Source organism: Bos javanicus, chromosome X, assembly GCF_032452875.1.
Source record: "Bos javanicus breed banteng chromosome X, ARS-OSU_banteng_1.0, whole genome shotgun sequence".
Classification (NCBI taxonomy): domain Eukaryota; kingdom Metazoa; phylum Chordata; class Mammalia; order Artiodactyla; family Bovidae; genus Bos; species Bos javanicus.
The window spans coordinates 89,352,865-89,365,796 of record NC_083897.1 but is presented as its reverse complement, the minus strand read 5'-3'; the positions used below and the strand labels follow the sequence as shown (position 1 = coordinate 89,365,796).

Sequence of the window (12,932 nt, the reverse complement as noted above, 5' to 3'; positions counted from 1 at the left end):
AATGGGAAGACTAAGGAGTAGGTATAATAAATGATAGATAGAGCTATGGATGGGCTTCCCTGATAGCTCAGTTGGTAAAGAATCCGCCTGCAATACAGGAGATCCTGGTTTGATTCCTGAGTCGGGAAGATCCGCCAGAGAAAGGATAGGCTACCCATTCCAGTATTCTTGGGCTTCCCTTTTGGCTCAGCTGGTAAAGAGTCTGCCTGCAATGCAGGAGATCAGGGTTTGATCCCTGGGTTGGGAAGATCCCCTGGAGAAGATAAAGGCTACCGACTCCAGTATTCTGGCCTGGACAATTCCATGGATTGTATGGGGTCACAAAGAGTCGGACACTACTGAGTGACTTTCACTTTCAGTTTTAGAGCTATGGATAGATAGATATATGGGTGGTGGTGGGGAATCCATATGGATAGGTTGGTAAATAGGTGTATGAGGTTAATATACAAATGGATGAGTGAATGGGTAGGTGAGTTAATGACTAGATGGATAGGTGACTAGATGGTGAGTTAATGACTAGATAGACCCATCTAAATGGATAGATGGGTAGGTAGAAGGAAGGGTAGAGAAATTGATTGTGTGAGTGGAAGAATGGATGGATAGGTGGGCAGTGGGTATGGGGAGGGATGGAGACATGGACAGATCAGGACTGTGATGAACAAATGGAGGATTACATGGGTGGGCAAGTCCATTGAAAGGCTAAAATTGGTCCTGCATTACTGCTCCCCCATTGCCACATAACTTTAATTACTAAAGGTGAGGCGTCCTCTGTGTGCCATGCCCCTCTCGCATCACTCCATTTAATGCTTCCAATGACACTCATGTTGGGGTAACTCTCCATGGACAGCAAAGAAAACGATGCAAGTTACTTGCTCAAGGACACAATCAGTGGCACAGCTGGGGTTTGAACCCACCCATGCCTCAGGCACTCTTGCTGCCCCGGAGCAGAGCCCTCTAGGGAAGGAGGCATGATTTGAGGCTCCTGGATGTGGACAAATGGGGGAGACTGCACCTCAGAGTGGAGACTGCTGGGGGGAGAGCATGCTACCTGGCCTTGTCCCCATCTGTACTCCCCTTATACTCCCACCCCTATTTCACATCTGACAACGGAGGACAGTGCTCCAGTCCCACAGCAGGTGTCTTAGAGCTGGACTCTTAACCTAGGACCGCCAAGGGTTCTGGCATCTAGAAAAACGCCCCCCCCCCACCAATCCCCCGCCTCCTCCAGCCTAGGGGGCAGGGTGGGAACACAGCGCTGCATCATTCCCCATGGCACTCTGCGCTCTGGGGCCATTAACCGATGCTTCCCCATCGATTGATCTGCTAAGTGCTGCTGATTCAGACGGGTGGGGGTGGGGGCCCTGGGGGCAGAGGGGGTAGATCTGGGTAGGAAGGGGGGAGTCCAGGAAGGAGGTGGGGAGAATTGGCAAAGCTCCCTGCCACCCCCATTTTCCAGATGACGCGACTGAGGCCCAACCAGCTTTGTAGGAGGCGGAGTCTCCCCAGGGTCCCTCTCAGGCTGTCCTAGGGGAGGGGGCTCTGGGAGCCACAAGGCCCCTCCCTGCCTCTCCCTCCATCTTCCGGCAAGCTCAGAGGGGCGGGGAGAGAGAGCCAGAGGAAGTGGAGAACTCGGAGCAGCTCTGCAGAGGGGGGCAGGAGCTCCGGTGTTTGATACCCCCAGCCCCACCGCTGTTGCTGCTGCTGCAACGGGGACATAGGTGAGGACGGCCCTTGGGGAAGGGGGAGGGGGCCACCAACAGTGTTGTCCTTGTCCTTGCCTGATCCAGCCCCCATGCCCTAGCCCACCCTGGGACAGTCCCAAGGGTCCCGCTGGACCGTGTCCTTCCACAGCCTGCTTCCAGGGACCCAGCCCCCTCCTCCTGCCTGTGCTGCCTTCTCCTCTCCCAGGCCTGGCCGTGGCTGCTTCTCGTCTTCCTCCACCAGCTGCCAATGCCGCTTTTGCCGATGCCCAGCACACACCGCCAGCCCCTCGGGGTGTGGTTTCCCTAGACCAGCCCCCAGCGGTAGGACGCAGCCTGATCCTAGCCTTCCCTGTGGGCCTCCTGCAAGGCCCAACAGCCCCCTTCCTGAGACACACCCAACTTCCTTTCAACATCCCACCCCGTTCTCTAGTCCCTTTGGAGGGGGACCCCCCCCTTCCTCTTCCTTTTAGCCTTTTTTGATTCCCTGGGAGCTCTGGGGCTGTGCCCAACTTCCTTCCAATTGAGTCCCAGCCCTGAGGGGTTTCCCAGGTCCCTTCCCTCCCCCCGGAACTCTTGACAGCGTGGACCAGGCTTTCTCAGCCGCACCAGATACTCTTCTCTCTCAGACACATCAGCCTTTGCAAAATAACCTGGCCTCATATCTCACCTTTTAGATACCCCACTCCCTTCTCCAGCCCTGCTAGGGTCCCTACCTCTCCTTCCTTCCCTAGAACTCTTGTAGTGTGGACACACCACCCGCAGGCTGTTCTTGGTAGCTCTAGGCACTCAAGACACCTCTCAGCCTCTTTACAACTTCCTGGCTCTGTAGTCACCCCTTAGATGCACCAACCCCTTTCCTAGATCCACGAGGGGGCTCCAGTCCCCTTATCTTCTCCCCAGAAGTCTTGAGAGTTTGGACAGCCCTCCTCAACTCTCTCAGACCCTCTACAATCCCCTTCCAGACACTCTCAGCCTCTTGCAAACACCTCTGATTCTGTTTCTACGCCTCTGGATGCCCCAATTCTCTCTCCAAGCCCACTAAGTGGTTCCAGGTCCCTCTTCCTTCCCTCAGAATTCTTGAGAGTATGGACCACTCCCCAGTATTTCCTGCTCCTTCCTAGACACCCCCAGATATCTCTCAGAATCCTTTAGAGCTGTCTCAGTCTCTCTGAACCCTCCCTCAGATCCTTGGCATCTGTAGATGCCCCCCTTTCTTCTCCTTTCCATGTTCCCTAGCCCCTTCTTACCCCCTCAAGACAACCCCCTGGTCCCTCTAAGACCCTCTACATCCCCCCCAAGCCCTTGCCCGTCTCTCTATCTCTAGTTCCTCCTCCTGGTTCCTCTTGGCCTCTCTAGACACCCCCCAGTTTCCTTGTGCGAGTGGCCCAGGGCCTCTCCAGGCTTCCACCATCCTGGAGACAGCCACATTTTCCTAAAGGCTTCCCCCCAAGTCTCCGCGGGCCTGGGGCGCGGCAGGATGGCGGCAGGCGTGGCCACCTGGCTGCCTTTCGCACGGGCAGCTGCTGTGGGCTGGTTGCCCCTGGCCCAGCAGCCCCTGCCCCCGGCGCCGGGGGTGAAGGCATCTCGAGGGGATGAGGTTCTGGTGGTGAATGTGAGCGGTCGGCGCTTTGAGACCTGGAAGAACACGCTGGACCGCTACCCAGACACTCTGCTGGGCAGTTCAGAGAAGGAATTCTTCTACAATGCCGACTCAGGCGAGTACTTCTTTGATCGCGACCCGGACATGTTCCGGCACGTGCTGAATTTCTACCGCACTGGCCGGCTGCACTGCCCGCGGCAGGAGTGCATCCAGGCCTTCGACGAAGAGTTGGCTTTCTATGGCCTGGTGCCTGAGCTCGTGGGCGACTGCTGCCTCGAAGAGTACCGGGACCGCAAGAAGGAGAACGCCGAGCGCCTAGCAGAGGACGAGGAGGCCGAGCAGGCCGGGGACGGCCCAACGCTGCCGGCTGGCAGCTCCCTGAGGCAGCGGCTCTGGCGGGCCTTCGAGAACCCGCATACAAGCACCGCGGCCCTCGTGTTCTACTACGTGACCGGCTTTTTCATCGCCGTGTCGGTCATTGCCAACGTGGTGGAGACCATTCCATGCCGTAGCCCTACACGGCGGCCACCAAGGGAGCAGCCCTGTGGTGACCGCTTCCCACTGGCCTTCTTCTGCATGGACACGGCCTGTGTACTCATATTTACCGGTGAATACCTCCTGCGGCTGTTTGCTGCCCCTAGCCGTTGCCGCTTCCTGCGGAGTGTGATGAGCCTCATTGACGTGGTGGCCATCCTGCCCTACTACATTGGGCTCTTCATGCCCAAGAACGAGGATGTCTCAGGCGCCTTTGTCACCCTGCGGGTGTTCCGGGTATTCCGCATCTTCAAGTTCTCCAGGCACTCACAGGGCTTGCGGATTCTGGGCTACACACTCAAGAGCTGTGCCTCTGAGCTGGGCTTTCTCCTCTTTTCCCTTACCATGGCCATCATCATATTCGCCACTGTTATGTTTTATGCTGAGAAGGGCACAAACAAGACCAACTTTACTAGCATCCCCGCGGCCTTCTGGTATACCATTGTCACCATGACCACACTTGGGTGAGTGCAGACCCTGTGTGGGGAGCTGCCCGGTCAATCAATTATACTCACCTTTTTTGTAAAATTAAAAAAGGTTAGATCAATGTTCTCTATCTCTATTTGAGCTCCAATCTGTCATCTGTAAAATTGAGGGAGTTGGATTAATCTCCAAATCCCTTCCACCTCTGACAATGCCTTTATTTTCCCTGTCAGGAGACTTGGATTCCAGGATGGTCTTAGCTGCACTGTTTCTGTTGACATTTCCCCGCCTGAGCCAGTTTTCCCCTCTGCAAAATGAGAAATGATAACCCCTTCAACATCCAAATGGGCTTCCCTGGTGGCTCAGTTGGTAAAACATCTGCCTGCAACATGAGAGACCTGGGTTTGATCCCTGGGTCGGGAAGATCCCCTGGAAAAAGAAATGGCAACCCCCTCCAGTACTCTTGCCTGGAAAATCCCATGGACAGAGGAGCCTAGTGGGCTACAGTCCATGGGGTTGCAAAGAGTCAGACATGACTGAGCCACTTCACTTTCTTTCTTTCACCATCCAGGGTGGATTCAGTCACATTGTGAAAATTCTCATCATGTTTCTGGTGCAGGATAAATAGAAATTAGCTTTCTAGCACCCTCTTTTCCATCTTGAGGGCCCATGTCTCCCAACTCTTAGATTCATCAGCTGTGTGGGGCAGTACCTTTGTGGCTTGGTAATTCCTTGATGTTTCCCCAGAACAAGATATTTTCAGTGTTATTTTTTTTTAGTCCTTGAGAGGAAATGGGCTAAAAGCATCAGATGAAATCATCAAACTTATTTTGTTCTTAAAGACTTTGTCTAGGCCAGATACTGTGATCCTTTTCTAAATCTCTATCACTGGGATTAGGTAGGCAGTCTCTGCTTGGTATATGTTGAGTGAATACATTAGGATTACTCAGTACCTTAGTAGAGGTACAAAAAATTTATTTGAGGTTTCTAAGAAAAATTCTAGTTGGGGGTTCATGATTATATCGACAAATACTGAGCACTGAGAACAGGTTGGAACTGAGTATTTTGATATCTTTTTGTCCTATTCAGTCTTCACAACAACCCGGAGAGGGTGTCTCATAGTTGAGGACATAGTCTGAGATGACACATCACAGAGCCAGAATGGTCAAGTTGGAGAGACTTTTAAATGAGTCAAAGGAAAGAAATAAGAAAGAAGTATCCTGGGAGTGGGGGAGGTTGTGGGGGGGTGGGGGCAGGCACAGCCGGAGCAAAGGCCTAGAGGCTGAAGACTGCAGAGGCTGTGTTTCTGTGGAGTGGATCTGGTTCTGTGGTTAGAACAAAAGTACACTGTGTGATCTTGAGCAAATCAGTTATGGAACCTCTCTGAGCTTCACCCCCCCACCCCCAACCAAACAAGTTGGTAAGATTGGCTCTGCTCCATCTCCATCGGAGGGAGAGGGACCTGGTATGGAGAAACAGAGGGAGAAGTTTCAAGGCTCCCCCCTATTTTTTTCATATGAGGACAGTTTCAAGGTTTCCCCTGAGGGAATAAGAAGGGATCCTACCGAGAGAAGGTAAGACACACGGGAGCAACACCAACAGAGAACTGCTCCTAGGACTCAGAGCCCTTTAGCTGACTTGTGGTGGTGGGACTCTTTGTCGAGGCTATATTTACTGCCTGTGACTTCCTCCTACTCCCCTATTCCAGGTATTAATAGATTTCTAGCTGACTTAAATGCCCAGTGCACAGCTTGGATGGGAGCAGCAGACAGTAGGGGCTGAGGGCCCATTTCTCACTTGACCCCTACTGGTGGCCAGGGAGGTCATTCCCTACAGTTTGCAGAGCAAGAAAGAGTTTGAGTACCTGGCTAGGGTCGCAGAGTGAGTCAGGTTGAATGGGATGCGGTGGGGGACTGAGGGGTGGGTGGGCATATTTCTTGACCTTGGCTTACCTCCCCTGGCCCCAGCTATGGAGATATGGTGCCCAGCACCATTGCTGGCAAGATTTTTGGATCCATCTGCTCACTCAGTGGCGTCTTGGTCATTGCCCTGCCTGTGCCAGTCATTGTGTCCAACTTTAGCCGCATCTACCACCAGAACCAGCGTGCTGACAAGCGCCGAGCACAGCAGGTAACTGCACCTTCCACCTGAGTACCTACTATTCCCCACACCCCAAGCCAGTCTCCTTTTGTTTGCCCACCTGATCTTTTCTCCTCCTCTCTCTGTAGAAGGTGCGCCTGGCAAGGATTCGGTTGGCAAAGAGTGGTACCACCAATGCCTTCCTGCAGTACAAGCAGAATGGGAGCCTTGAGGTGGATAGGGGCTCAGATTGGGGTGAGAGGTGAGCAGCGACAGGAGGTGGAAGGGGCTGACCCTATCCCTCTGCTCTATCCACTCTAGGACAGTGGCGGTGGGGAGGAGCAGGCACTGTGTGTCAGGAACCGCTCTGCTTTCGAGCAGCAACATCATCACTTGCTGCATTGTCTAGAGAAGACGACGGTGAGGCCTAATGAGAGGTGGTATGGCAGAATGAAGGGGGTCCCTTTTCCACCAAGCTAGCTCCCTCCTGGAATGAGAGGCTCACTACTAACTGTAGAAATCAAACAGGGCTTCCTGGAAGAGGCCCCAGTAGAGCTGAGTCTTGAAGGGTGGGCAGGGGAAGGGAAGAGAGAGCAACTGACAGAAAGGAATGGCCTGAGCAAGGGCCTGGGGGTGAGGTAAGTGTGTGGTGCCTTGTGATCATGCCTCCATTCTGCCCACAGTGCCATGAGTTCACGGACGAGCTAACCTTCAGCGAGGCCCTGGGTGCTGTCTCGCTGGGTAGTCGCACCAGCCGCAGCACTTCCGTGTCCTCCCAGCCAGTGGGAGCTGGCAGCCTGCTATCTTCTTGCTGCCCCCGCAGGGCCAAGCGTCGTGCCATCCGCCTTGCCAACTCCACTGCCTCGGTCAGCCGTGGTAGCATGCAGGAGCTGGACACACTGGCAGGGCTGCGGAGGAGCCCTGCCCCTCAGAGGTGAGGACCCCCACCTGCTGCACCCCCCTTTCCCCAGGGAAGCTCAGAGCTTGGACCACAGGGTCTGAGATTTCATGACTCCAGATCTCACCAGTCGAGCTCAAATCCAAACTCCTCCATGCTGGAAGTTTGCTTATCTTGTTTGGAACGCCTCATTTTTCATTTGTACTTTCAACAAACATTTATTGAGCACCTACTGTATGCTAGGTATAGTTTGGGGCATTCTGGAGTTCATTTTAGTTTAGGAGTTTAGTTCAATTTAGGAGGTGAATAGAACAGACAGAAATCCTGACATTATGGAACTTATATTCTAGTGGGATGAGACAGTTAAAAAACAAAAACACAGATGGTGCAGTGTGTTTTATTTATTTGTTTTTGGCTGCACTGTGTCTTCATTGCTGCGCTCCGGCTTTCTCCAGTTGCAGTGAGCAGGAGACTACTCTTCATTGTGGTGTTCAGGCTCCTCATTGTGGTGGCTTCTCTTGTTGTGGAGCACAGTCTTTTAGGCACGCGGGCTTCAGTAGTTGCAGCACATGGGCTCAGCAGTTGCGGCGTGTGGGCTCCAGGGTGTGTGGGCTTCCATAGTTGCAGCACACAGCTTCAGCAGTTGTGGCGCATGGGCTTAGTTGCTCCACAGCATGTGGAATCTTCCCGGACCAGGGATTGAACCTCTGTCCCCTGTATTGGCAGGTGGATTCTTATCCACGATGCAGTATGTTATGTGCCAAGGAGAAAAATAAATCAGGGATGGGGGATAGACAGTGTAGAACAGGGTGTGATGCAGTTTTAATAGTGTGGTTGGGGAAGGTTTTGCTGAGGTGACATTGGGAGTTGAGACCTGAAGGAAGAGAAGGAATGAGCCATGTGGATATTTAGAGAGAGCTTTCCAGGTAGAGCAAACAGCCTATGCAAAGACCACGAGGCAGGAATGGGTCTGCAGGTTAGAGGCACAGCCAGGAAGCTTCTGCATGTAGAGTGGAGTGAGAGAAGGGAAGAGTGGGAGGAGGTAAAATCAGAAAGGAATAGGGACCAGATTGTGTCATCTTCCTGTGGACTGTTGTGAAGACTCTGACACTGTAAGGAGTAACCACGATAGAGAACACTTTTATGTGTGTGCTCATTGTGTTCCAGACACTATTCTGAGCACTATGCACCATTTATTATCTTATTTAATCCCCACAACAACTCTCTGAGGTAGGAAATATTATTTCCATGCTCCAGATGAGAGAAGACAGGTTTAGAGTGGTTAAAGTGGGGTTAGGACTGTTTGAATCCAGAGCACTCACTTGGCACCACCATAATTGAGGGTGCAGGGGAAGCACTGAGCTCAGGGCCAGGGACCCAACAGGCACTCAGTAAATGTCATGATTGCTGTGGCAAGTATTAAGATGACTTTTTAAGAACCTTCCATATTCCCACCCTTATCCACAGCCGCTCAAGCCTCAATGCCAAGCCCCATGACAGCCTTGACTTGACCTGCGACAGCCGGGACTTCGTGGCTGCCATCATCAGTATCCCCACCCCTCCTGCCAACACCCCAGATGAGAGCCAACCTTCCTCCCCTGGCGGTGGTGGTGGTGGGGCCAGCAGCACCCTCAGGAACTCCAGCCTGGGTACCCCTTGCCTCCTTCCCGAGACTGTCAAGATCTCTTCCCTATGACAGGCAGGCCTGCCCATCCAGAGTGCCCTCCCAATTCTTGGGGACTCCTTTCCAAAGCCATATTTTGGGAAGGTAGAGAAGGGCAGGCCTGGGGACCCCTTCTGCCCCCCACTGAGAACTATGCAATGGAGTTTCATGGAATGGCCTACCTGGTGGGGAAATAGCCAGGGAATGGAAAACTTCCCCTACCCCAGACAGTTTTCCTTGTGGGAGCTGAAGTGCTGGGCTTCCTCAGACCCTCAGCCTCCTTGCCCCAGCACACTGGGACTGGCCCCTCTACCCAAGCTGGCCTCCTGCATGCTCCTCCCCTCCCCAGTTCTGACACAAGAAGGAGAGGTGAGACTTCCTCTTCTCTCTGGCTGAGCTATGGAGGTTTGGGGATTCAGAGAAGAGAACTCTCACTGATGATGTGGCCTCTAGAAGAAGACCCCACTCTCCACCAGGCCCAACAACTCCCAAATTCTGAAGCTTGGAATGCAACCACAGGTTTAATGGGCTGTGGTCTCAGCAGTGACCTGCCACCCCTAAACCTTGGCTGAGGGGTTAGGCTGCCTTTCCCCAAACACACAGATAGCACAAACACCACTCCCCTTCCCTGGCTGCTGGAAATGGGTCCCCACAACCCTGTCCTCCACTGGGCCGCCAGCAAACTCTAGCAATAGCAGCTGCTGCCGTGACATTATGCAAAGCCTCTGCCCAGTTTGCTGCAGCATTTACATCTGCCCTAATCATAGGGGCCACCTCTAACTATGCCTCCTTCTCTCTTCTCTGGTTTACCTCCTTCCTGGGTTGGGCTGGAGTCTGGACTGGCTGAGATAAAAGTCTGGCAGCCAGCAAGAACTGGGCTGTGTTTAGAGATCATGGGCTGACTCCATGTTCTTGGGCAGGAGTCCAGAAGCGTCAGGGACTAAGGCCCAGCTTATTCCTGAACTCTAGGAGTTGTAGGTGGCAGAAGAAACTTCTTGATCTCCTTCTCCAACCTCACAATGCCTTTTCACATATTCCTCTCTCTTCTCCCTCTTGGGTCACCTTCCAGAACTCTCTGTCTGCTCTCAGGCTGAAATCTGGCATCATCTCAGGTTCCCTGTCCCCAGCACTGTCCCTGTGGAGTTGGTGGCTGACAAAGATGTAGTTTCCATCAGTCAATAAAACCTGAGAGGAGAGATGAGGATGAGCACCTCCTGGCTCTGTGGATTTGGGGCTGGGTTGGACTGGGGGGTTGAAAATACTCCAATTTCAATTCCTTTTAACTAGTAGAAGGGCTGTTGTGGGAAAAGTTATGGGAGGTGGATGGTTGCTGGTGTATTTTAGAAGACGGGAATCTAGGAGAAATGGAAGAGGGTGCTTAGGAGAGGTAAATCTACAGCCAGTGAGATAGACTAGGAGATCCTGAGACATGCCCCATGAACATAATTTGCTCCAGCCCCCTCACTCACAGATAGAGAAACTGAGAACCAAGGCAGCACACACTTGCTTAGAGGAGACTTAAAACTAGGCTTCCTGACAGCAAACAGCTCTGAATTAAACCCCGATGAAAAGCATCTCTCGATTTGGCGAATTCCACTTCCTTGTGGATGTCCCCTACCTTTATTCTCTCTTTTGGGCCACTGGATATTCTAGACTAGTGTAACTGAGCTCTGTGGAGCACCGAAAAGACAGCCCTTGGATTCAGGGTGACATGAGTTCCAGTCCCTGGGTTAGAGGATCACTTATCTTCTCTTGCCTCAAGTTGCTAATCTGTGAAATAGAGATAATCATTCACTTATGCACCAAATATTTATTAACTGCATATCATGTCCTAGCCCTGCTGCTGCTGCTGCTGTTAAGTCGCTTCAGTCGTGTCCGACTCTGTGCGACCCAATGGATGGCAGCCCACCAGGCTCCCCTGTCCCTGGGATTCTCCAGGCAAGAACACTGGAGTGGGTTGCCATTTCCTTCTCCAATGCATGAAAGTGAAAAGTGAAAAGTGAAAGTGAAGTCGCTCAGTCGTGTCCAACTCTTCACGACCCCATGGACTGCAGCCTACCAGCCTCCTCTGTACATGGGATTTTCCTGGCAAGAGTACTGGAGTGGGGTGCCATTGCCTTCTCCGTGTCCTAGCCCTAGGTGTACAAAAATGGGCAAAGTAGACATCTCTGATCTACAGGAATGAGTGTGGAAGGCAATTAAGCAATTACAACATAGTGTAGTAGAACCAAGATTAATGGATGGCAGGAGAATCTAACCTGGCGGAACAATGAATTGGAATTGGCCAGGCAAAAGACCAAAGAGTGGAACGTTTTAGGCAGAGGGAACAGCATGTTCAATGACCTGGAGGTTAGAGCACCAGCTCAGGACCTTGGGAAACTGAAGTGGTTCAGCACAGCTGGTGAGGAGAGTGTGAGGCTGTGATGAAGGTGAGGATGTAGGCCAGATAACCAAACGCCTCTGAAGCTATGATACAGATGTGGACTTCATCCTAAGGATAATGGGGACCCCTGAAGGCTTATAAACAGGAAAGTCATCCTGAGGTTTGTTTTTCAGAAGGATTATTCTGACTGTGGGGAGTGGATTACAGAGAACCAGTCTTGGAGAGAGGAAAAACAGTGATGAGGCTTTTTGCAGTTGTCCAGCTGGCAGATGATAGTGGTTTAGACCAGGTAGGTGGCAGCAAGAGTTAGAAAGTCAAGAGATTGCAGAGACAGGATTGGCAAAACTTGGGGTTGACAGGTATGTGGGATTTGAGGAAGAGGAAACAGGGTTAACTTCCAGGTTTCTGTCTTGGGCAAAGACTAGAGGAGGGTGCCATTCATTCATTGGCAAAAGGAACATCAAAGCTGTTGAGCACACAGTGACAGGCACATAGTACTTGGTGAAGGTTGACTACAATTATTATCATAAGTTCACTTCCAGATGTATAGTGCTGGACAAATATTGAGTAGGGAGTGGGATATATGGGTAAGTGAGATGGTCATGAGAAGATTCAGTGTGATAATTTGCATAGGCATTTGGCACAGTGCCCTAAACACAAACAGCTCAGTAGACGTGAGTCTTCTCCAATTTAGTCTCATAAGCAGAAAATACCATTATAGTCTATTTATTACTGACACCTTTTAGGGAAGACCTTTAACTAGGATTGGCATCTGAAGGGAGAAGGTTAGGTGGCACTGAGAAGAGTTATATGATGGCCTGTTATATGGCTTGGCTCCTAAGACCGGCAAGGAGCCCTCACCTCACAACATTTTCTTCGTTCATGAGCTCAACTCACCCCCATAACTATTCGAGGTAGTCTGGGCAGGCATTATCATTCCTGTTTCACACATGGGTAACCTCAAATTTGAGACACTGGCTTCCTCAAGGTCATACAGTGGTAATGGTCCACGTGTGCCTGGAACTGAGGTCTTCCTGACTCAAAAGCTTGGGGTCCTTTCCATTGCATCACAGTACAGACTAATTTAGTGATGTGCCAGGCATAGCACCAGACCCTTTGCAAGGATTAACCTTTGATCCTTAAATTGGGATTATCATTGCCATTTACAGAGAAGTAGAAACTAAGGATAGGGTGGGTATTAAATGACTTGTCAGAGATCACTCAGATAGAAGAGGCACAGCTAGGATTAGCTTGTAGTTCTCCATCCGTTCAGTAGCAGGAATTTTACCAACTTTACTGCTAGACGCTGGTTGGTGACCGAGCTGGTTTATAAACATTGCTCGATTCAGGTAAACAGTTTCAGAGGAGGGGGAAAAAAAGAAAAAAAATTATGTGCCGCGCCTGCGCGCTAGCCACAGAGGCGGGGAGGTCAACGCGAGGGCGAGTGTACGCGGATGCCAGAAAGGGCGTGTCTGCTTCCCAAACACCCACTTGTCCCCACGATGCAAGTCTGTCCCAAGGTTGGCCCGTCCGATTTGAGTGGTGGCATCTCTTAACCAATCACCGCGGAACTCGGCCTGTTGCCAGGGTGAAGCGGCGCCCGCCTCTCCACCGGATGTGAATTTGTAGGTGGGTGGAACCGGAATTGA

General features: G+C 51.9%; 1 protein-coding gene across 2 annotated transcripts; it reads left to right on the top strand.

Moving 5' to 3' along the window:
- The first annotated feature begins 1,632 nt into the window (after nucleotides 1-1,632).
- Nucleotides 1,633-10,110, top strand: KCND1 (potassium voltage-gated channel subfamily D member 1). Of its 2 annotated transcripts, none has more exons than XM_061410031.1 (7): nucleotides 1,633-1,718; nucleotides 3,142-4,301; nucleotides 6,228-6,390; nucleotides 6,489-6,572; nucleotides 6,661-6,759; nucleotides 7,023-7,273; nucleotides 8,705-10,110. In XM_061410031.1, the coding sequence occupies exons 2-7, from the start codon at nucleotides 3,181-3,183 to the stop codon at nucleotides 8,931-8,933; spliced, it is 1,947 nt and encodes a 648-aa protein (XP_061266015.1). In that variant the 5' UTR covers nucleotides 1,633-1,718; nucleotides 3,142-3,180; the 3' UTR covers nucleotides 8,934-10,110. The 2 variants fall into 2 exon arrangements, with proteins under 2 accessions (XP_061266015.1, XP_061266014.1); XM_061410030.1 differs by having other exon boundaries at nucleotides 1,635-1,718; nucleotides 3,060-4,301.
- Nucleotides 10,111-12,932: the final 2,822 nt, after the last annotated feature.